Source organism: Berghia stephanieae, chromosome 1, assembly GCF_034508935.2.
Source record: "Berghia stephanieae isolate SIO BIC M18660-M18661 chromosome 1, UCSD_Bste_1.3, whole genome shotgun sequence".
In the NCBI taxonomy this organism is placed as follows: domain Eukaryota; kingdom Metazoa; phylum Mollusca; class Gastropoda; order Nudibranchia; family Aeolidiidae; genus Berghia; species Berghia stephanieae.
The window spans coordinates 57,417,452-57,443,299 of NC_088360.1; the positions used below are offsets into that span (position 1 = coordinate 57,417,452).

At 34.8% G+C, this 25,848-nt stretch overlaps 1 protein-coding gene across 16 annotated transcripts in view; it reads left to right on the forward strand.

Annotated features, from left to right (window-relative positions):
* Window positions 1-305: 305 nt before the first annotated feature.
* Window positions 306-25,848, forward strand: part of LOC144978153 (uncharacterized) — a 252,283-nt gene continuing 226,740 nt past the window's right edge. For 8 of the 16 annotated variants that reach the window (XR_013646483.1, XR_013646480.1, XM_078923863.1 and 5 more), the window contains exons 1-6: window positions 306-678; window positions 2,476-2,538; window positions 4,209-4,271; window positions 8,419-8,481; window positions 8,709-8,771; window positions 8,976-9,038. Coding sequence is in view for 13 of the 16 variants with exons in the window: in XM_078923863.1 (XP_078779989.1) it covers window positions 626-678; window positions 2,476-2,538; window positions 4,209-4,271; window positions 8,419-8,481; window positions 8,709-8,771; window positions 8,976-9,038 (368 nt within the window). In the remaining 3 variants the exon portion in view is untranslated. Of the gene's footprint in view, window positions 679-2,475; window positions 2,539-4,208; window positions 4,272-8,418; window positions 8,482-8,708; window positions 8,772-8,975; window positions 9,039-9,728; window positions 12,795-25,848 lie in introns of those variants that run through there. The other 8 variants (XM_078923897.1, XM_078923843.1, XR_013646475.1 and 5 more) reach the window with 8 other exon arrangements.

Below are 25,848 nucleotides of genomic sequence, written 5' to 3' on the forward strand. Positions count from 1 at the left end.
GGGCGGCGTCAAACCCACAAGTTGTTTCACGATCTCATCCTTCTTGTAAATCCTACACCCCTGGGTTTTGTACGAAACTTTGGCGTACAAACAAATCCGCGTGTTTCAGAATGTCACATTCGTTGAAGGTATCTTCTTCAAAGCTATTTTGAAGAAGAGTGTCTTTGGTGACACTCGCCTGAATTCAGCACAAACAATCTTAGCTAGGTAGGGACGATTGTCAGCTTTGCTCAACAGATAACTACTGACTCCAGAATCCCAGTTGGCAAAGTCATTAAAAAGGAAAGAGTTGTAAATAGGTGAGTCGCGTTTATTAACATATATTTTGTATTGAGACAATGCACTATTGTTGATTATAATGTTTCAAATCAAATTAATTTTTTTTTTTTTTTTGTTTTTTGTTTTTTGGTTTTTGTGGATTGTGAGCAAATATCGCAGGTGAAGTAGGATAAAGTTGGCGGATTTCTGGCATAAAGCTGGCGTGGTTTTGCAAAGTCGCCTGGCAAACAACTGACAATACTGCTGGTGATACAAAAGTAGATGATGTAAAAAAATTTAAATCTATGGAGGGCTTCTGTAGTTTGACAGCACTTTTAGTATCTTATTAGTTAATCTTTAAACCATTATGGACTTTCAATTAGTCAATAAATGTTATCAGATACGTTTCATTTCGTTCAGGTTTGTTGGTCCGGTTTTTTAATTATAAAACAGCATTTTTGTACCTTTACTTTATAACTTTATATACATTTTTTAAATTGTTGAAGCGGTATAGAAATACTTCCTCTTTAAGACGATAGCAAATTTAGCTCTGTACATTTTTTAATGGCGGAGGTATGAATGCTTGAATGACCCGGTTTAAAAATAGTCCTTTTCTCGACACGTGACTCAAAATATATATATATATATATTTTTTTTCTGCCACAAAACTGACATCTATTGTATTACCTAATGAAAGGGAGAACTTCTGTAGTTTGACAGCACTTTTAGTATATTATTTTAGTATAGGTATGTCTTTCAGCCATTATTGGACATTCAATTAATTACAATATCCAATAAATATTACTATTTAAGACAAGTTTTATTCCATTTGGAGGCGTGCTGTGAAACTACAGAAATCCTGTGAGTTTGTGGTTTGTTGGTCCAGTTTCTTTATATATGTTGAGTAATTTGCTCTGAATATATGTTAATTCTTTTGCTTTGTGTTTTACATATAATGACGAGAGAGAGTTCAAGTTCAAATGCCGATAATGACTAATAATAATAAACAAGACATCCAATCATTCAAATGAAGTCTTTGAAATTTTAATACAGTCAATCTTACTTTTATCACTTAAGAAATATTGGTATAATTCGACATTTTCCTAATGAGAGTACTTCACAAATTATTGTTCATGCTTTGGTACCAACAGGTATAACTTCTGTAATTCATTGCTTTTAGGCAGGTGTACCGTCTATATTGACACAATATTTTCAAACTATTCAAAACAGAGCCACAAAACTGATAAATCTAATGATCCTACAAAATAAATTCTATATAATTCCCATTGGTTGCCAGTTAGTGAAAGGATTGTTTTTAAAGCTTGTGGTATTGTTCACAAATGTTTAAATAATCAAGCTCAAGTGTGCCCTGTCTCTCTCTCTCTCTCTCTCTCTCTCTTCTCTCTTCTCTCTCTCTCTTCTCTCTCTCTCCTCCTCTTTCTCTCTCTCTTCTCTCTCTCTCTCTCTCCTCTCCTTTCTCTCTTCTCTATCTATCTCTCTCTTCTCTCTCTCTCTCTCTCTCTCCTCCCCTCTCTCTCTCTCTCCTCTCTCTCTCCTCTCTCTCCTCTCCCCTCTATCTCAGGGAGGTACAGACTGTGTCTTCTATCCTCCTATATCTGTTTTCCTTGCTTTCTGTCTTTGTCCTGGAATGAAATTACTTGGTTTTGTCCTGGTCCTGGCCGAATACCCCAGCTCGGAGGGAAACAGTCAAATGTATAGCTATTATATGGAGATTATATTTTTTCCTTTGTAAATCATCTCTCTATTATGCACTGTACTATGTTTTGTTTACATTTTATATATGATTTGTATACATTTGATTGTATTCCTCTTAGTTTAATGTTTAGTTAACAAGATAGAACTGCTTATATTAATAGTAGGCTAGTAAAATTCATTATTTACTAACGTTATATAATATAATAATCAGGAGCTTGGTGTGATGTTGATAAAAGCATGCTGTCTTCATAAGTGTCGATATATTAGTATTAGTGTGGCACAATTAATAGCCTTGTGCTATGTCTTCATTTAGAAGTTAGCTTTTGGGCTCAACTTAATCACATTGAGTGAGTTAAATGTCCTACCAGTTGAGCAATCAGGATGGACCCAACTGTAAAGAACATCAGTGATCATATTGCATTTATTTCAAAACATAATTTCTTTGAAAATTTTTTTCTATTACACAACATAAACATGAATTACATTTTTTTTTCTCTAAAGGACGGCATCGAGAGACGGGAGAGGATTCTGCACTCTTCATAGGACTGTAGACTTCACCTCGAGGTAGGAATTCCAGTTGGTCTTTTCTCTGCCTCACTCTTTCTCCTCTCTCTCTCTCCTCTCTCTCTCTCTCTCTCTCTTCTCTCTCTCTCTCTCTCTCTCTCTCTCTCTCTCTCTCTCTCTCTCTCTCTCTCTTCTCCTTCTCTTTTTATCTCTCTCTTTCTCTCTTTCTTTCTCTCTATCTCTCTATCTCTCTCTCTCTTTGTTTCTCTCTCTCTCTCTCTCTCTCTCTCTCTCTCTCTCTCTCTCTCTCTCTGCCACTGAATGATGTTGCACAAATCTTTTTACGTGAATTGGCCTTATTGTTTAGAATAATAGAAGAACCTTAGCTCTTATCTCGGTTTGTACTTTGTTTAGTGTCTTGGTCAAAATGTATTCCCTAGTAGATGGTTATGGGAATTGTAGAACGATGGACACATCTAATTTATGACACAGTATCATTAGACTCACCATTTTCTGATCCATTGTTTGGAATGCACTGACAAGAGTGCTTCAACTTCAAGAAAACGCATAGAACCAAAATATATTTCTCTTGCACAAGGTGGTGTGACTTTGTGAATATCAGTCAAAACTCAAAGATTACAGCAATAATAATGATAGTTACTAATTTTGATTTTAATAGAAGCTGTGGGCTGGGTTTCTGAGAAGTTTATAAAATCAACACTACTCACCCTGTCATCTGCATTTTTTGCCAAATTGGGACCTAAAATTTGCCAAATTTTGCCAAAAAAAAACCCCAAAATTTGCCAAGAAATTTGCCAAAAAGACCAAAATTTGCCAAAACATTTGCGGAGGAGAACTTAGCGTTTCAGTTAAAATTAACACGCGATACAGAAAAAAAAATATATAAAAGACAATTTATTACATTTAAGAAGGGTACATTATAAATAGCGTTGTTACAAAGATTTTAAAGGATCATTATCCGTAGAGAGTAGCTTCCCTTGGTTTGGGCCCAGGCAAAGCTGCAACATTTCTCAAGTTCCGCACTTTTTTTTTCGTTATTTTGTTTTCGCTTTTTTTCCCCAACATTTGCCACGCGATTTGCCAATTTTCCCAAAATTTGCCACGATTTGCCAATTTTGGGAAATTTGCCAAAATTTGCGGATCGCCCAGATATTTGCGGCCGCAAAAAATGCAGATGACAGACTCACCCAACTAAAACTGAAATGAGGACCAAGACCAATGTATCCTGACATCACCTGTTTTTAAAGGGTGACATGCTCACAAGGATGAAATGAATAAAACTGACCCACCATTTAAAGAAACTATGTTTCTTTACACTTACTGTAAAATTATTTCAATATTTAGTTAACAAGATAGAACTGCTTACATTTATAGTAGGCTAGTAAAATTCATTATTTACTAACGTTATATAATATGATAATCAGGAGTTTGGTGTGATGCTGATAAAAGCATGCTGTCTTCATAAGTGTTGATATATTAGTGTGACATGATTAATAGCCTTGTGCTATGTCTTCATTTAGAAGTTAGCTTTTGGGGCTCAAGTTAATCACATTGTTTGAGTTAAATGTCCTACCAGTTGAGCTCTCAGGATGGACCCAACTGTAAAGATCATCAGTGATTATAATGCATTTATTTCAAAATATAATATCTTTGATAAGTTTTTATAATTACACAACATAAACATGAATTACATTTTTTTTTCTCTAAAGGACGGCATCAAGAGACGGGAGAGGATTCTGCACTCTTCATAGGACTGTCGACTTCACCTCGAGGTAGGAATTCCAGTTGGTCTCTCACTCTCTCTCTCTCTCTCTCTCTCTCTCTCTCTCTCTCTCTCTCTCTCTTTCTCTCTCTCTCTCTCTCTCTCTCTTCTCATCTCTCTCTCCTCTCTCTCTCTCTCTCTCTTTGTCTCCCTCAGCTTGGTTGACCGAGGATGTCATGATATTTAGATTATCATTATTGTTAAAAATTAACTAATTTGTATAGTGCATTTTCAAAATTATAAAATGCTCAATGCGCTTTACATTAGTTAAAAAAAGGCATCTTTTGTACCACAACCCACAACCCCCTCTCCCACACACACACACACATACACACATCCTGACCCACAATTGAATATTCACACATTGGGTTATAATCGATGTGCATACATATGCAGGTCTGACTTTGAACATCCCTCTGGGCCTAGTTTAACATTGTTGTTATGGACAATATTTTGCATCATTTTTTAAGATTAAAAACAGGCAGACGTGAAAAGGAAATGTGTTATTTTTTTATTTTAAAGAATTAACATTTGATGAGACAATCATTCAAAATGCTGGTTACTGTTTGTATTAAAACATCTATGCGTTCTTTAAATAAACATGTAGAAATGGGGTCAAAATCACACAATTTTGCTGGATTGTTCATCACAATTTGTTGAACTTCTCCTGTTTCTGGTTCAAATATGCACAATTGAGTTCCATTAAAATTTTTGAAACAAGGTTTTTGGGTAATTCGTCTCTTTCCTCATATTTAAAATCATAGAGTTAAAGTAGGTCGCAAAACTCTCAGCTAGCTTAGAGTTTGATTCACTGTTTGGGAGAGTTCTGATGTTCTGTTTCCCTAACAAATTGTTTGCACCTGGTGCCATGCTGCTCTTTACATGATTTGAAGTTTCTAAATTTTGTATTGTAATAATCCTTTTTAACTTTCCTTATAAAATTATTTAATTTTCTTGTCATGGCACAGTAAATATCATGATCGACAGTTATTCCAGTTTTTTGCCATTGCTTTGTGCCTCTCTCCTTTGTTTGGCCTTTTTTACCTCTGAGTTGAACCAACCAGCTTCTCATCTTTCTGTCACAAATCTCTTTATAATTGTAGCATGATTATCAAGAACATGGTAAAGAGTGGAATTGAGATCAGCAATATTTTTTACGTTTTAAGGCTACTTTTGAGATCGATTGTAAAATTCCCACTATCATTTTCTTTAATGTTTATAGTTTGATTTAGCTTTTTGTGAGGGTGCATTTCCTCGAGTGGCAGGTTGACCTAGAATGCCTTTGTGAACACTCAGAGCGAGGTCCACCACTCTTACATCCATTATATAATTATTTGATTTAGACAATATTACCCAATATAGAATGTTCCCAGCTTGATGTCTTGGTGTTTTACCATGCTGATAAAGATTGCTCGGTTGAAATCTTCTGAATGCTTTTCACAGTTGATGACTGGTTTGATAGATAGTCATGGTTTAAGTCACCAACAATAATGAAAGGCGAATTTTTAAGTTTAAATTCAAGTACAGAGATATGCAACTCCTCAATGAATTTGGCCTGGGTAGATTTCTTTGGCGTTCGATAAATACATTCAATATGGAAAGTGGGTTTACCTGGATGTAAAAGTAAAACATGCTGTTTTGTGTCTTTGTTTTGTTGTACATAATGCGGAAGTGTTTGATAAGATGTTGTTGTTACAGGTAAAACCTTTTTGTTTCCTTCTTATATAATAATAAATAACTACAAAAGTAATGATTGGGTTATTTCAAAACTTTGTATGCACATTATTAACTTTATGTTTGAAGCACACGACAAATTTTATTACTCTCGTTAAATTTTCAATGCCAAGGTGTTATCTTTGCCCATTGATTCAACTGTGCACGAAACAGGTGCCTAAAATTCGAAGTCAGTTTTCTCAAAACTTGGTTTTTATACTTTCCTTACTACAATGGCTCATATCTCGGAAATGAATAATAAGAATTTTATAATTTTGGTATCAAATTTTTAATGATAAAATAAGCTTCGATTGGGTACAAAAACATAAATTTGAAAAAACAGACTTAATACCCTTTCGAGATATATACTAAGAGTAGCCCTCTCACAAGATATTATCTAAGACTAGACCACTTATAAAATATTATGTATAGACTAAGACTAGGTCTCTCACAAAATGTTATCTAAGACTAGGCTACTTATAAAATAGTAAGTATATACTAAGACTAGACATCTCACAAGATATTATCTAAGACTAGGCTACTTATAAAATATTATGTATATACTAAGACTAGGCCTCTCACAAGATGTTATGGGTATAATAAGACTACACATGGCACTTGCACATATCTGTTAAAAACTCGGAAATAGCCTTGCAGTGGTAAATGTTTTGTTTTTTTTGTTTTTTTTTTCTAACAACTATTTAGTTGAGCCAAGCCTTGAAAATCTTGAAAGTTAGAAAACTCAGTGGTTAGTCAAGAATCAACAATAATAAACTAGATTTGAAGTCAAAGAATTGAGTTGTTTTACCTACATTTTATTATCAGTCCCTACCTTTTGTTGCAGATATTTGATGTCATCAAGCTCCTGGAAACGAGGATGGCCATACAGGGGTGGTTGGGGCGGATGGCCATGCAGGGGTGGTGAGGCCATTGAGGATGAATATGGTATTCAGCGGAGCAACTGGATGGGGCATGTTGGAGGGCCCCTGGGATTGCAATGGCAGTAATCTTGATGATGGAGGTGTTGTTGGTGGCGAGGTGATGATGGGGATGTAGATGATGGAGCAGCAGTAGTGACATTGTTGGTGAAGGTGGCATTGTTGGGTGACGAGATGATGGAAATCATGATGGTAGGGTTGTGATGGCGAAGTGATGATGATGAGAAGTGATGATGATGGCAATGGTTGTGAAGGGAGGTGACAGTGGAGGAAGGGATGATGGTGGTATTGGTGGGGTTGTAGTGATTGTGATGTAGGGATTGTGTTCGTCGAGGACGGTGGTGGTGGGTGGAAGTTGTGGGGAGGATGAGGATGCTGGAGGCAGATTCAGTGATAAAGTGATGGTGGTGGTGTGGTTCTGGACTTGGGTTCGAGTTGATTCCAACTGGTTGGGGCCGGGTGAGTTACATTCTTGTTCTTTGTTGACAAGATGATTGTGGTTGGCATTCGCATGTATTTGAAATACAGATGAGTGTGCTTCTACCGGTGGGGGTGTATTTGTTTGTGTCTCAGGTCCATACCCAAGTGCAGTAGGTGGACTGGAGGCCTACAGGAAACCCGAATGTGTTTGGGCAGAATGTTGATTTACATTTGTCTTGAAGACGGGGGATAGGGATGTGATTTGTTTGACTCTTTCTGGTTGGGGTCATTTCGATCCTGGGTTTGGAATTGTGCCATTTATCGGATCTTTATTGTTGAACCTGCTTCTATCATTTTCGCCAAGCCATGGCTTTCACTTATTACCACTAACCTCACAGCATGGTCGCTTCTATCACAACCCCTATGACTCTACCATTACTTCCCATCATCTCATCCAAAGCTATCACTTCCCAACACAACCACTGCCATCAGAATCACCTCCCATCATCATCATCTTCACCACCATAGCCCTGCCGGAGTGACTTCCATCATCACCTGCCTTGCCATTTTCACCATCATTGTCACTGCTGCTGCTTTCATCATCTACATCCCTGCCATCACTTTTATATCAACACCACTTTCTTCATCTTGAGATCTGCTGTTGCAGTCTCGGCCAACATGATCCTGAAAGTTACTCTAGGAGTGCCATAGTCATTTTCAGTGGCTTTATCATTCCTGCATTGTCAAGCGAGCAACTTCACCTCGAGGTAGGTTTCTTTCTCTCTCTCTCTCTCTCTCTCTCTCTCTCTCTCTCTCTCTCTCTCTCTCTCTTTTCTCTCCTCTCTCTCTTTCTCTCTCTCTTTCTCTCTCTCTCTCTCTCTCTCTCTCTCTCTCTCTCTTCTCTCTTCTCTTCTCTCTCTCTCTCTCTCTCTCTCTCTCTCTCTTTCTCTCTCTCTCTCTCTCTCTCTCTGTGTTCGTATGCGTGTGCATGTGTCTCTGTTGACTTATTTAACTTATTTAATTTCTTTGATAATTTTTTACTATTATACAACATAAACATGAATTACATTTTTTTTTTCTCTAAAGGACGGCATCAAGAGACGGGAGAGGATTCTGCACTCTTCATAGGACTGTCGACCTCACCCCGAGGTAGGAATTCCAGTTGGTCTCTCTCTCTCTCTCTCTCTCTCTCTCTCTCTCTCTCTCTCTCTCTCTCTCTCTCTCTCTCTCTCTCTCTCTCTCTCTCTCTCTCTCTCTCTCTCTCTGTTCGTGTGCGTGCATGTGTCTCTATTGGCTTATTTAACTTAAATAATTTCTTTGATAATTTTTTACTATTATACAACATAAACATGAATTACATTTTTTTTTCTCTAAAGGACGGCATCAAGAGACGGGAGAGGAATCTGCACTCTTCATAGGACAGTAGACTTCACCTCGAGGTAGGAATTCCAGTTGGTCTCTCTCTCTCTCTCTCTCTCTCTCTCTCTCTCTCTCTCTCTCTCTCTCTCTCTCTCTCTCTCTCTCTCTCTCTGTTTGTGTGCGTGCATGTGTCTCTGTTGACTTATTTAACTTATTTAATTTCTTTGATAATTTTTTTACTATTATACAACATAAACATGAATTACATTTTTTTTTCTCTAAAGGACGGCATCAACAGACGGGAGAGGATTCTGCATTCTTTATAGGACTGTCGACTTCACCTCGAGGTAGGAATTCCAGTTGGTCTCTCTCTCTTGTGTATGTGTGTTCGTGCATGTGCGTTCATGTGTCTCTGTTGATTTATTTAACAGGGGAAGACATTGTAGGGAAAAGACATCATGATACTTTGATAATTAATTATTATTGCTATACAATAATAGCTAATTGAATATGTTATGCATTGTATTGTGTTTTCTTTATATTATATATGATTTGTAAAACATTTGAGTGTATTTCTCTTAGTGGGGGCCTGTGCTTGTGTCTGGATGAGAAGTTAGGTGATCTCAAACTAAGTACACTGATAGTGTACTCTTAGAATCTACATCTGTTCCCTATTTGAACCAATTCCCCATTGTCTGCCTTATTCTTGGATGCTTTAATTGTAATTCTAGAACTTTTTACTATCCCATTTTCTACCTTTTTACTGGCGCTGATATAACCTTAATGTTGCAAGCGCCGTAAAACCCTTAAAAACAAAAAACAAATGAATACACGATAAGAAGATACAAAGAGTTCTCAACAGCTGTGAACTGGTGATCAGTATTGCCAGGTTGACAGATTTTCCACCAAATTTGCAGATTTTTTATCATCGCGTGGCAGGGGAAAAAAGGCAGATTATTAATGATTTGTATACCATTTTTTAAAAGTAATAAAAGTATAGCAATCATCGAATTATTTCTTCTTTTCTCCCATTTCAGTGGCTTGATCATCCTTGCCACCGTCAAGCAAGTCAAGCACCTCAAGCAAGTCAAGCAAGTCAAGCAAGTCAAGCAAGTCAAGCAAGTCAAGCAAGTCAAGCACCTCAAGCAAGTCAAGCACCTCAAGCAAGTCAAGCAAGTCAAGCACCTGAAGCCATTGCCACTTTCACCATCAATGGTGACTCTTATCACCATTGCCTCTTTCACCATCAATGGTGACTCTTATCACCATTGCCTCTTTCACCATCAATGGTGACTCTTATCACCATTGCCTCTTTCACCATCAATGGTGACTCTTATCACCATTGCCTCTTTCATTTCCTCCTTTCATGTTTCTTTATTTCCTTTTTCCGACACCGTCCTATCTATTATTTTCAATCCTAGATTATAAAATACAAGCACTTAAAGAATTTCATTCACCAAGATTTAAATGCACAATCTTTCACCACTGTCAGTTCCACTATATCTATAGTTTGATTAGACTAGGAAACTCATACCCTGATTCAGCTAAAAGATCATGTGGCAGTCATATTCATAGTATAACCTTACTAACCAATGCTGCCTAGGGAAAGACCACATGCACAGTAGATAAAGCAGCGACGGACGCTCTGCTAGAGAGTGGGAAAGTGGGTGGCCACCCTTGGACTCCTTAGGGAGCAAGGGACTAGGTTACTAATATTAACACCTCCCCCAGCCCCCCTGAAACCTCCAAAGTTGCACTCAGTCCTCTTATAATCTATACTCTAACAACCTAAAAGATTCTTAAACTTACTCTTAGGTAGAGGTCGTCTTGAAATGGTGCACCACTCTTCTCTGCATGTTTTTTTGGCTACATTCTTGGTAGTTTGCCATTTGGTCTTCTGCCTTCAACTTTGCCCTCTAAAATATTTTTCATAATGGAGTTTTCTTTTTACATTACCAAAATATAAGTTGTCTTGATTTTCTTGTGTGGAGCAAGGTTGTTTCAATTTCTATGATATAACAAACTTCTTGGTTGTTTTTTTAATAATTTGACTTTCCCCGCTTATCTTTTCAAGTTGTATAAATGTCCACATTTCAAATGCTTCTATGTTTTTTTCGAGTACTTTATTGAGGATCTGCGTTTCTGAACCAAAAAGCAGTGCTGAGTGAACATAGCATTTCAGAACACGGAGTTTGGTACTGAGTTGAATTCAATCTGCCGTTGATTTTGCTATTGCTATTCTGGTTTTAAGTTCTTGATGACATTCTCCAGTGTTTTCTACCTGCTGTCCTAAATACTTGATACTGTTTCTAGATTTTTTCGATTAATATTTATGTTGACTAATGCTTCTCCCTTTCTTGTTTTTTTAATTTTCTGCCAACAATATATTGTCATCCATATATCTAAAGTTGTTGATGTTTCTGCCTCAAATTTTGATCCCTGGTAGATGGTCAGTTTCTCTGAAGATAAACGTTGTGTATGTTAAAAAGAAATGTGACAGTACACAACCTTGTCTGACTCCTCTTTTGATTTCAGCATATGGTGACAATACTCCTTGTATTCTTATAGATGCCTTTTGGTGCCAGTAAAGGTTTATAATAAGCCTTTTATGTCTTTCATATCAAATCCCGTTCTTTCCCATCAACTTCCGTTCCTTCCAAATTGAATGATACTAATACAAATTAAGATATGATGGCCTGGGTTTAGAAATAGAAATAATTTTTTAAATTATTTATCAGGGTATACATAGGGTTTCATAGCGGTTTAGTTTTGCATTTATATTACAGTTATATTACAGTTTATGAATCATCCTTAGATTTGCCAACAAAAGTTCTATCACTGATAAAGTATTTAGTAAGAATTAATAGACTACACCATTTATATAACGCAATATCCACTTAACAATGCTCAAAGTAAAATGAGTAGATTGAGAGATGATGTCTATTAGGCGATATTACAAGAATGCACACATGATCTCATTGTATACAGTTATTCCCCAAATACTTGTGGTACTGTTTTTGTATTGTTTTTGTTTTTGTGTGGCTAAATCTTAAATTTGATGTTATCGTGGCTGAAGTGGTGAAAGTGAAAACGCGTGTTGTAAAATGATAAGTCCCGTCAAACATGCTCACATTTTGATGTATTACAGAAGAAACCTCGTTTATAGTTTGATTAATGGATATGACACATTTTTATGTGACTGAATCCAAAGTTCGATATTAAGTAAAAAGTGTGAAAGCGCGTGTCAAAAATAACAAATGCCATTGCAAAGTAATGAACACTTCCCCCGCGGGTGGTTGGATGGGTGCATCACCCTTGAATCATATACCTATGATGTTCTCATGGGTGTACGATCCGATAGTGATGTCGTTTCTTCTTCTCTTTACTAGCCTATCCTGCTTCTTTGGTTTCTGATTGTATTTTTGACAGGGGATATTTTTTTTTCTGTAAATCTTCTGCCTGTTTGTTCTTGGTTATTTATATTTAGCTTATGATATCTTTAGGTTATGATTTTGATTTACATTTGTACTATTTTTGTTAGATTGCTTGTTTTTTTGTTTCAGCGGTCTCTCATATAACCTCAATTGTGTTGGAAGAGACCTAAAGCAGCAAACAAACAAACAAAAATGAACACTTCTGCTTATGATAAAATGGTTTTGTCATTTTCAAGAAGACCAAAACTTTTTCTTCTTCCATTCGCTCTTCTCCATACCAGCCAAATCAACCCTAAAGCTGTTTTGAGGAAAAGGTTCACCATTATTATTTTGTCATCCATTAATCTCATTTTGTATCATATAATGATAATTGCGTCAATTATAATATTATATATGTATTGATTCCTATCAAATCCCGTTGTTTCCTATCAACTTTTGTTCCAAATTGAATGATACTAATACTAATTAAGACATGATGGCCTGGGTTTTAGAAATAGAAATAATTTTAAAAATTATTTATCAGAGTATACATTTTCATAGGATTTCATAGGGGTTTTGTTTTGCATTTCTATTACCGTTTATAGAAGCTGTACAAAATCATCCTTAGATTTGCCGACAAAAGTTCTATTATTATTTTTTCATCCATTCATCTCATTTTGTATCATATAATGATAATTATCAATTATAATATTATTTATGTATTGATTATTCATAAATTATAAAATAGTTGTCTCTCTCTGAAATAGAATTATGTTCTGTTATGTAACTTGTAATTACGAAAGTAAAGATTTACAACATATTTGACATTATATCTATAGTTTGATTAGACTAGGAAACTCATACCCTGATTCAGCTAAAAGATCATGTGGCAGTCATAACACAGTACAAACTATAACTTGCAACAATACAATCTGCTCCCCCCCCCCCCCCCCCAGTTTAAAAATTCATGAGATGAGATGATATATTTTACTTGTAAATCACCTCTCTGTTATGCGTTGTATAAATTTGTTTTACACATATGATTTGTAAACATTTGAGTGTATTATGAGTGGGGACCTATGATTAGATCATTTAGGTGATCTCAAACTAAGTACATTGATAGTGAATCTATTTGAAATAATTCCACTTTGTCTTACTTTCTCTTTTTACTGGCGCTGATATGACCTAGATGTGTTTCAAGCGCCTTCTATTCTTTCAAAACAAACACAAACAACAATGTAACTTAACTCATATTCATAGTATAACCTCACTAACCAATGCTGCCTAGGGAAAGACCACATGCAAAGTAGATAAAGCAGCGACGGACGCTCTGCTAGAGAGTGGGAAAGTGGGTGGCCACCCTTGGACTCCTTAGGGAGCAAGGGACTAGGTTACTAATATTAACACCAAAATACTTGTGGTACTGTATTTTGTATTGTTTTTGTTTTAAAATAATCCAATTTTATTCAATACCATCTGGTGACCTGCCACTCAAAACCCTCACAATTTTAATTATATCGGATCAAGAAAAAGTTCAATTTTTGAACCACATTTCATGGTTTGTTTAATTTGATATTATCACAAGGTTATGTGTGGCTAAATCTTAAATTTGATTTTATCGTGGCTGAAGTGGTGAAAGTGCAAACGCGTGTTGTAAATATAAGTCCCTCAAGCATGCTAACATTTTGTAGGATTATAGAAGAAACCTCATTTATGGTTTGATTAATGGATATGACACATTTTATGTGACTGTATCCAAAGTTCGATATTAAGTAAAAAGTGTGAAAGCCCATGTCATAAATATAACAAATGCCGTTGTAAGTAAGAACACTTCTGCTTATGATAAATGTTGTGTCATTTCAAGAAACCAAAACTTTTTCTTCTTCCATTCGCTCTTCTCCATACCACCAAATCAACCCAAAGCTTGTTTGAGAAAAGGTTCACCATTATTATTTTGTCATCCATTAATCTCCTTTTGTATCATATAATGATATTGCTCAATTATAATATATATTATGTATTGATTCCTATCAAATCCCGTTGTTCCTATCAACTTTGTTCCAAATTGAATGATACTAATACTAATTAACTTATGGCCTGGTTTTAGAAAAGAAATAATTTTAAAAATTATTTAGCGGGTATACATTTTCATAGGATTCATAGGGTTTTGTTTTGCATTTCTTTACCTTTATAGAAGCTGTACATAATCATTCCTTATTTGCCGACAAAAGTTCTATTATATTTTTTCATCCATTCATCTCATTTTGTATCATATAATGATAATTTACATCAATTATAATATTATTTATGATTGATTATTCATGAATATTATTTTAGTTGTCTCTCTCTGAAATAGAATTATGTTGTTTTATGTACTTGAAATTTACAAAAAGTGAAAATTTACAACATATTTGACATTAATATCTATATTTGATTAGACTAGAAATCATACCCTGATTCAGCTAAAAGACATGTGGCAGTCATAACATAGTACAAACTATAACTTGCAACAATACAATCTCTGCCCGCCCCCCCCGCCCCCCCCCCCCCCATTTTAAAAATTCAAGAATGAGATGATATATTTACTTGTAAATCACCTCTCTGTTATGCTTGTATTTATTTGGTTTACACATATGATTTTAACATTGAGTGTATTATGATGGGGACCTATGATTATCATTTAGGTGATCTCAAACTAAGTACATGATAGTGAATCTATTTGAAATAATTCCACGTTGCTTACTTTCTCTTTTACTGGCGCTGATATACCTAGAGTGTGTTTCAAGCGCCTTCTATCTTTCAAAACAAAACATCAACAACATGTTAACTTAACTCATATTCATAGTAAACCTCACTAACCAATGCTGCCTAGGGAAAGACCACATGCACAGTAGATAAAGCAGCGACGGACCTCTGCTAGAGTGGGAAAGTGGGTGGCCACCCTTGGACTCCTTAGGGAGCAAGGAACTAGGTTACTAATATTAACACCACAAATACTTGTGGTATTGTATTTTGTATTGTATTTGTTTTAAAAAATCCAATTTTATATCGATACCATCTGCGACCTGCCACCAAAACCCGTCACAATTTAATTATACGATCAGAAAAAATTTCAATTTTGAAACCACATTTCATGGTTTGTTTAATTTTATTTTATCATAGGTTTTTGTTGGCTAAACTTTAAATTTTTTTGTTATCGTGGCTGAAGTGGTGAAATGAAAACGGTGTTGTAAAATGTAAGTCCGTCAAGCATGCAACATTTTGATGTTTATAGAAGAAACCTCATTTAGGTTGATTAATGGATATGACACATTTTTTGTGACTGAATCCCCAAAATTCGATATTAATTAAAAGTGTGAAAGCCCATGTCAAAATAAAAAAATGCCGTTGAAAGTAAAAACACTTCTGCTTATGAAAAATGGGTTTCGTCATTTTCAAGAAGGGCCGAAACTTTTCTTTTTCCATTCGCTCTTTCTCTCTACCACCAAATCAACCCAAAGCTGTTTTGAAGGAAAAGGTTCACCATTATTTTGTCATCCATTAATCTCATTTTGTATTCAAAAAATGATAATGCGTCAAATTTTAATATTATATTTGTATTGATTCCCTGGCAAATCCCGTTCTTTCCTATCAACTTTTGTTCCCCAAAATTGAAGATACTAATACTAATTAAGACTGAGGGCCCGGGTTTTTTAGAAATAAAATAATTTAAAATTATCATCAGGAATACTTTTTTCCATAGGATTCTGGGGGTGGGTTTTGTCATTCTTTTTTCCGTTTATAAAAAGCTGTACAATCACCTAGAATATTTAAAAGATCCCATTTTTTAAAATTTAAAACCCAATTGGTCTGAAATTTTAATTTATTTGCGATTTGCCCAAATTTATCTATAATATGTCATAGTTCATGCTTATGCAAAAGGGGGGGGGGGGGGTGTTTTTCCTCCTGCTGACTTTTTTTTGGCCTTCTTATCGGTTCACAACTTTTTGGTTTTTTTGACGTTTATTTTTTTCTATGAAAGGGCATTAAATAAATAATGTCAGCATTGAGTGTGTTCCTGACACACTGTTTAAGTCAGAAAGCGCCAAACACTTAAAGACAAACATTCATTTCGCTTTGGGACTTGGAAGGGCCCATTGGGGAGGCAAAAAATTCGACTTGGGAGAACGGTGATAAAAAGTTTAGTCGGGGAATTGTTGTTTTTTTTGGAGATAACCTTTTCAAGCTGTTACCTTTTAAAAGGGAAGGGCCTGTCTCGCCCTCTGATTTGTTTTTTTTGCAATTTTTTTTGTAAAAAACATTATCTTAAAACATATATGAAAATTTTTTGGGTTTTTTAAAAGAAAACCTCATTTTGGTTTGATAATGGATATGACACATTTTATGGGGACGAATCCAAAGTTCGATATTAGTAAAGGGTGAAACCCGTGCAAAAAACAAATCCGTTGTAAAGTAATAAACCTTCGCTTAGGTAAAATGGTTCGTCATTTCATGAAACCGAACTTCTTCTTCCTTTTTCCTCTTCTCCCTTACCACCAAATAACCCCTAAAGCTTTTGAGGAAAAGTTCACATTATTATTTTGTCATCCATTAATCTCATTTTGTATCATATAATGATAATTGCGTCAATTATAATATTATATATGTATTGATTCCTGTCAAATCCGTTGCTTTCCTATCAACTTTTGTTCCAAATTGAATGATACTAATACTAATTAAGACATGATGGCCTGGGTTTTAGAAATAGAAATAATATTAAAAATTATTCATCAGGGTATACATTTTCATAGGATTTCATAGGGGTTTTGTTTTGCATTTCTATTACCGTTTATAGAAGCTGTACAAAATCATCCTTAGATTTGCCGACAAAAGTTCTATTATTATTTTTTCATCCATTTATCTCATGTTGTATCATATAATGATAATTACGTCAATTATAATATTATTTATGGATTGATTATTCATGAATTATAAAATAGTTGTCTCTCTCTGAAATAGAATTATGTTGTGTTATGTAACTTGTAATTACGAAAGTAAAGATTTACAACATATTTGACATTATATCTATAGTTTGATTAGACTAGGAAACTCATACCTGATTCAGCTAAAAGATCATGTGGCAGTCATAACATAGTAAAACTAAAACTTGCAACAATACAATCGGCTCCCCCCCCCCCCCCCCAGTTTAAAAATTCATGAGCGGGTGGTTGGATGGGAGCATCACCCTTGAATCATATACCTATGATGTTCGCATGGGTGTACGATCCGATAGTGATGTCGTTTCTTCTTCTCTTTACTAGCCTATCCTGCTTCTTTGGTTCGTGATTGTATTTTTGACAGGGGATATTTTTTTTTTCTGTAAATCTTCTGCCTGTTTGTTCTTGGTTATTTATAATTAGCTTATGATATCTTTAGGTTATGATTTTAATTTACATTTGTACTATTTTTGTTAGATTGCTTGTTTTTTTGTTTCAGCGGTCTCTCATATAACCTCAATTGTGTTGGAAGAGACCTAAAGCAACAAACAAACAAAAAAAATTCATGAGATGAGATGATATATTTTACTTGTAAATCACCTCTCTGTTATGCGTTGTATAAATTTTGTTTTACACATATGATTTGTAAACATTTGAATGTATTATGAGTGGGGACCTATGATTAGGTCATTTAGGTGATCTCAAACTAAGTACATTGATAGTGAATCTATTTGAAATAATTCCACTTTGTCTTACTTTCTCTTTTTACTTGCGCTGATGTGACCTAGATGTGTTTCAAGCGCCTTCTATTCTTTCAAAACAAACACAAACAACAATGTAACTTAACTCATATTCATAGTATAACCTCACTAACCAATGCTGCCTAGGGAAAGACCACATGCACAGTAGATAAAGCAGCGACGGACGCTCTGCTAGAGAGTGGGAAAGTGGGTGGCCACCCTTGGACTCCTTAGGGAGCAAGGGACTAGGTTACTAATATTAACACCACAAATACTTGTGACTGTATTTTGTATTGTTTTTGTTTTAAAATAATCCAATTTTATTCGATACCATCTGGTGACCTGCCACTCAAAACCCTCACAATTTTAAATTATATCGGATCAGAGAAAAAGTTCAATTTTTGAACCACATTTCATGGTTTGTTTAATTTGATATTATCACAAGGTTATGTGTGGCTAAATCTTAAATTTGATGTTATCGTGGCTGAAGTGGTGAAAGTGAAAACGCGTGTTGTAAAATGATAAGTCCCGTCAAGCATGCTAACATTTTGATGTATTATAGAAGAAACCTCATTTATGGTTTGATTAATGGATATGACACATTTTTATGTGACTGAATCCAAAGTTCGATATTAAGTAAAAAGTGTGAAAGCCCATGTCAAAAATAACAAATGCCGTTGTAAAGTAATGAACACTTCTGCTTATGATAAAATGGTTTTGTCATTTTCAAGAAGACCAAAACTTTTTCTTCTTCCATTCGCTCTTCTCCATACCAGCCAAATCAACCCTAAAGCTGTTTTGAGGAAAAGGTTCACCATTATTATTTTGTCATTCATTAATCTCATTTTGTATCATATAATGATAATTGCGTCAATTATAATATTATATATGTATTGATTCCTTTCAAATCCCGTTCTTTCCTATCAACTTTTGTTCCAAATTGAATGATACTAATACTAATTAAGACATGATGGCCTGGGTTTTAGAAATAGAAATCATTTTAAAAATTATTTATCAGGGTATACAATTTCATAGGATTTCATAGGGGTTTTGTTTGGCATTTCTATTACCGTTTATAGAAGCTGTACAAAATCATCCTTAGATTTGCCGACAAAAGTTCTACTTTTATTTTTTCATCCATTCATCTCATTTTGTATCATATAATGATAATTACGTCAATTATAATATTATTTATGTATTGATTATTCATGAATTATAAAATAGTTGTCTCTCTCTGAAATAGAATTATGTTGTGTTATGTAACTTGTAATTACGAAAGTAAAGATTTACAACATATTTGACATTATATCTATAGTTTGATTAGACTAGGAAACTCATACCCTGATTCAGCTAAAAGATCATGTGGCAGTCATAACATAGTACAAACTATAACTTGCAACAATACAATCTGCTCCCCCCCCCCCTCCCCCCAGTTTAAAAATTCATGAGATGAGATGATATATTTTACTTGTAAATCACCTCTCTGTTATGCGTTGTATAAATTTTGTTTTACACATATGATTTGTAAACATTTGAGTGTATTATGAGTGGGGACCTATGATTAGGTCATTTAGGTGATCTCAAACTAAGTACATTGATAGTGAATCTATTTGAAATAATTCCACTTTGTCTTACTTTCTCTTTTTACTGGCGCTGATATGACCTAGATGTGTTTCAAGCGCCTTCTATTCTTTCAAAACAAACACAAACAACAATGTAACTTAACTCATATTCATAGTATAACCTCACTAACCAATGCTGCCTAGGGAAAGACCACATGCACAGTAGATAAAGCAGCGACGGACGCTCTGCTAGAGAGTGGGAAAGTGGGTGGCCACCCTTGGACTCCTTAGGGAGCAAGGAACTAGGTTACTAATATTAACACCACAAATACTTGTGGTATTGTATTTTGTATTGTATTTGTTTTAAAATAATCCAATTTTATTTGATACCATCTGGCGACCTGCCACTCAAAACCCTCACAATTTTTAATTATATCGGATCAGAGAAAAAGTTCAATTTTGGAACCACATTTCATGGTTTGTTTAATTTGATATTATCATAAGGTTATGTGTGGCTAAATCTTAAATTTGATGTTATCGTGGCTGAAGTGGTGAAAGTGAAAACGTGTGTTGTAAAATGATAAGTCCCGTCAAGCATGCTAACATTTTGATGTATTATAGAAGAAACCTCATTTATGGTTTGATTAATGGATATGACACATTTTTATGTGACTGAATCCAAAGTTCGATATTAAGTAAAAAGTGTGAAAGCCCATGTCAAAAATAACAAATGCCGTTGTAAAGTAATGAACACTTCTGCTTATGATAAAATGGTTTCGTCATTTTCAAGAAGACCGAAACTTTTCTTCTTCCATTCGCTCTTCTCCATACCAGCCAAATCAACCCTAAAGCTGTTTTGAGGAAAAGGTTCACCATTATTATTTTGTCATCCATTAATCTCATTTTGTATCATATAATGATAATTGCGTCAATTATAATATTATATATGTATTGATTCCTGTCAAATCCCGTTCTTTCCTATCAACTTTTGTTCCAAATTGAATGATACTAATACTAATTAAGACATGATGGCCTGGGTTTTAGAAATAGAAATAATTTTAAAAATTATTCATCAGGGTATACATTTTCATAGGATTTCATAGGGGTTTTGTTTTGCATTTCTATTACCGTTTATAGAAGCTGTACAAAATCATCCTTAGATATTATTTTATAGATGCATTTATTAAATTAAACATATTGGTCTGATAATTTTATTATATATATTTGCGATTTGACCAATATTCTATAATTGATGTACATAGTTCATGCATTATGCAAAAAGGGTGGGGGGGGGGGGTGATTTTCTCCTGCTGACTTTCTTTGGCCTTCTATATATGTTCAACAACTTTTTTGGTTTTTGACAGATTATGTTTTTTTCTATGTAAGTCATTAGAATAAATAATGTCAGCATTTGAGTGTGTTCCTGACACACTGTTTAAGTCATGAAAGCGCCATAACAACCATAAAGACAAACATTCATTTCGCTTTGTGGACTTGGAATGGGACCATTTGGGGAGGCAAAAGATTTCGACTTGTTTGGAGAACTGGGTATAAAAAGTTTAGTTCTTGGTAAATTTGATGTTGGTTTTTGGAGAGTAAGCCATTTCAAAGGCTGTTAACTTTTATCAAGGAAGTCTGTCTCGTCCTCTCTGATTTGATTTTTGCAATTATATTGTAAGAAGCATTCATTTTAAAACATATATGATAAATTTGTGTTGTTATCCTTTTTTGCAATCCAACCAAATTTTTACTATTGATGTACATAGTTGACGTATTATGCAAAACTGATTATAAATATTGTATTAAATTTGAGAACTCAACATTGTGTTCTTGGATTTGAATTTAAAGTTTCGTGTGTTTAATTTTCATTCTTGAATTCCTTGGGGTTGGGGGGGGGGGTTTGGTCTTCTCCTACTAACTGTTGTATTCCACACCCCTTCACACACACTTATATTCTCATCTATCTTATTTCATTATTCGTCCCTGGGTGGAGTCTTGTGACCTCCCATGGTGGAGAGAGAGAGGTCGCTTGCTGTCTCTTATCTCCTTTATCTGTTTTCTTCCGTGTTGCTCTCCCATGGTGAGCAGGAGATAATTTGTTGTATCTTATATCCCCCTATATTATCTGTTTTCTTGATGTTTATTTTCTGTCTTTGTCTTGTAATGGAATGTGCTGACCCGGTTCTGTCCTTGCCAGTTCTGTCGGAGTCCTTGGCTGGGAGGGAAACAGTCAAATTTGTAGTGTTAGTTTGGTGTGATATGTTTTTCTTGTATATCATCTCCCTGTTATGTACTGAGGTTCTATTTTTGTTTTTACCAAATCTTGTAAACATGTAAACATTTGAATGTGTTCCACTTAGTGGGATCCTGTACTGGTGTCGTGTCTAAATGAGCCTTTTAGGTGTTTTAAACTAAGTACATTGATGGTATGCTCTTGGAACTTACTTTTTCTTGGGTCCTTTAATTGTAACTACAATTTTTTTTACTACCTTGTTTTCTTCCTCTTTTACGATTAATATAATCTAAATGTGTTGCATGCGCCATGGAATCATTAAAAACAAACATGTTGCTCTCTGTCATTGGGGGCAGCATGGCTCAGCGGTAGGTCTTTGTTCGTACCCGAAGTGTACCGAGTTCGATCACCCGCCACTGCGCTGTGTGGCTTTGAGCAAGTCATCTCGCCCTAGCTCAATTTGCGGCGCTGCACTGCGGCTGACGCCTGGGTTATTCCAGTCTTCCCATGGAATAGACCCTCTGTTACTGTTGTGTAGTGGTTATGAATCGGTGGCGAGGTGTGCTTATGGAATGGCACTCGCCTTCAGATTGGGAGGCACAGAGTTCGATTCCTGCTCTGAACGGCGCATAGTTGAGCCCTTAGAAAAGGCTCCCTGCTCACGTTCTCTCACCATGCTCAGGTGTAAAATGAATACCCGGCACTTAACAACGTTGTCTCTCTCCGAAAAAAAATGAATTGTATGATTGCCCAACCGGCGTATCTCCTACTTGTTGCTGTTGTCAAGGGCCCGTTGGAAAGCGCTTTGAGCATGTTTAGTGGATACTGCGCTATATAAAATGCTCTTAATATTGTATTACTTTGTCAACATGTAAGTGCATTCATTCCCGCTCTATCTGTTTTCCTTTTCCACGTTGCTCTCTTGGTTCTTCTGTCTTTGTCAAGTGATATCTTTCCCCTTGTAAATCATCTCTCTATTACTCTTATCGTACTATTATTGTATTTGATTTTGAATCTATACTTTGTAAACATTTTAGTGGTTCCTTCATATTAGGATTCTTTGCTTTTGCCTGGATGGGATTTTTATGTTACTTCAAAATAGGCACATTGCTCATGTAATCTTCTGTTCTGTATTTGAACAAGTCCACTTTGTCTTACTGGTTCTTTATTGCTTTAACTACGGATGACATTAAAGTGTCGCAAGTGCCGTGAAACCAATACAAACTAAAAGAAACACAATTTACAATTTATAAATCCAATATTGATGAATAATGCAGCTGCCTCTCTCATCATTAGATTTAAATAACCTTTGACATGTTACCCAACCACACTGTATAAAATTTTGCTAAATGTTTTGTACATAAAAACATATGGCTTACTTACATATCACTGTATGAATATATTCTATTGCCCTTTAAATTGTGTCCCGCCAACACGCTTGTTATATCACGTGTATTTTGATTAGTTTTGATAGAAATTAAATACTCTCTTTAGATATTATCTTGTAATTCATATGGGTGTACCTTTAAATACATGTACACTGTACAGCAATCATACAAAAACAACAGTAGATTAATGACAAATGAGGATTATCTTTAAGGAAAGTATTAAGATAGAATCAGTTAACAATTAAAAAGAAAAACAATATCCTTCAGTTTTCAAATATTTGATATAATGACCAAGCATTAATTATTAGAATAAACAAATATTGGAGTCTATTTAGTTGGAATGCATATGTGGCATATCTTTATGTTTTTCTTCATATAATAAACTACTCACTCTGGTGTAATCAATCTCTCCATCTGAGTTCGCATTAGTAAAATAAATTTGTAATTTTTAGGTATTGATATAAATGCACAATAACATAACATCTTGCCAATCTTGCTTTAATCAAGAAATATTGGTATAATTCGGTATTTTGTCGCAAAAGTGATGAAAAAATCTAATGACCCTATCCTAATCTAATAGGCCGTTATGGTCACATGAAGACTCAATTTTGATTGTCCCAAGAATTAGATTGTACCTTATAGACCAAAGGCCCACTGTAAGCTCCCCCCCCCCCCCCACCCCCACTACGTTGTCCTGTTGACCTAGTTATAGTTTTGGGAGATGATATTTTTTCCTTGTAAACCATCTCTCTGTTATATACTGTTATTATTTTTTTTAGTATATTATTTGAAAACAGCTGAGTTTGTTCCTCTTAGTGGGATCTTGTGCTTGTGTCTGGGTGAGACTCATAGGTGATCTCAAACTAAGTCCAATGACAGCGTGCTCTTGGAATTTTCATCTGTTCCCTATTTGAACCATTTCCCCTATGTCTTACTTTTTCCTCAAGTCCTTTTATTTGTACATCTAGAATGTTTTTACTATCCAATTGTATTCCTATTTACTGGCGCTATGACCTTAATGTGCTGCAAGCGCCTTAAATACCTTTTTTAAAAATAACAAAAAAGAGATCTGAGGAGGTTTGCCACTTAGCAAGTGTCACCTTCACATTTTTACAGACCTCCAAAACAAGGGAGCTAATTTCACTAATTCTAATAAGGAGTGACGTTTGTCTTTTTTTACCAATTACACACGTTTATATGGATAAAAAGGCAGCTTCTGTGGTATTAATGCAAAAGAAACAGTCATAAGTTATCAATTAATGCAGAAAATTTAAGTAGAGCCTTGTGAAATTTCAATTTACTGCAAAACTGTTTAGAATATGATCATAACAGCTTTGCGTTTGAGAACATTCCACAAAGTATAAATTTACTTATGCAGGAAAACGGAAATTAGATCTATATTGATTTATGTATGCCAAAGAATGACAAGGGGAAAAAAGAAAGAAAGAAAAAGAACTTGAATTATGCTAATAGGGATGAGAATCTGGAAGTTTTTTAATTTATTAGATAGTTTGAGCAATGGAATGTACAAGGCAAAATTTAAAGCTTTTGTCCCAATATACATTGCTTTAAATATTACTATTAATATAAATATTAATATTTTATTTTCTAAATTGAAAAAAAAAATAAAATACACAAGGGTGATAAGAAATGTATAGTGTTACAGATCTTCCTGTGAATTAGAGCAAGAAACAGAACAATTAAATGACTGTATTGTTTCACAGAAAAAAAGAAATTCTTGCTTTTCTCTTTATTTACGAGTCTCATCAGATTCTTCTTTTGTGTTAAATCATTAATGCAATACACATAATGATTTCAATTCGATTCCACTAAATTTCAAATCAATTCTCATTTCAGTTTTAATGTCTATTTTACAAAAACCGATCTAAATTAGGCAGTTTTGTACAAACATCTTTTTTTTTTAGATTAAAAATGTCCAAGTTACTTCCTGTAACAAAGTCCCCCGCCTCCTCCTCCTCCCCCCCCCCCCCCCTTTTTTTTTTTAATTTTTAAAATAATAAATTATTATAAAAGTTTCGTGTCATAACGACCTTTTGATAAGAGTAGTTATTCATTTAAAGATTTGATACACGTGATATACTCTGATACTGGATATTTCTAATAAACACTAAGGCAAATAAGAAAGGATGCACTCACTCACACACACACACACACACACGCAATCGTGTGTAATTGATGCGTGTATGTGTGTGTGTAAATCCCACATATGATAAAAAATTCTGAGTGAAAAGTGTGATCATTAAACGTCATAGTTTTTATAAAGACTTCAGAGAAAACAGAGGCATAATTGATCCAACTTTTATAAAATTATGAAAAATCGAAATATTTCGGAGATCTGACAAAGTAAGAAGATTTGATGTGAAAAAATCATAGACTACTACTACTACTATACTACTTACTACTACTACTACTACTACTACTACTACTACTACTACGACGACGACGACGACGACTACTACTAATACTACTACTACTACTACTACTACTACTGCTGCTGCTGCTGCTGCTAATACTACTATTACTATACTACTACTACTACTACTACTACTACTACTACTATTACTACTACTACTACTACTACTACTACTACTACTACTACTATTACTACTACTACTACTACTACTACTACTACTACTACGACGACGACGACGACTACTACAACTACTACTACTACTACTACTACTACTACTACTACTACTACTGCTGCTGCTGCTGCTGCTAATACTACTACTATTACTACTACTACTACTACTACTACTACTACTACTACTACTACTACTACTACTACTACTACTACTACTACTATTACTACTACTACTACTAC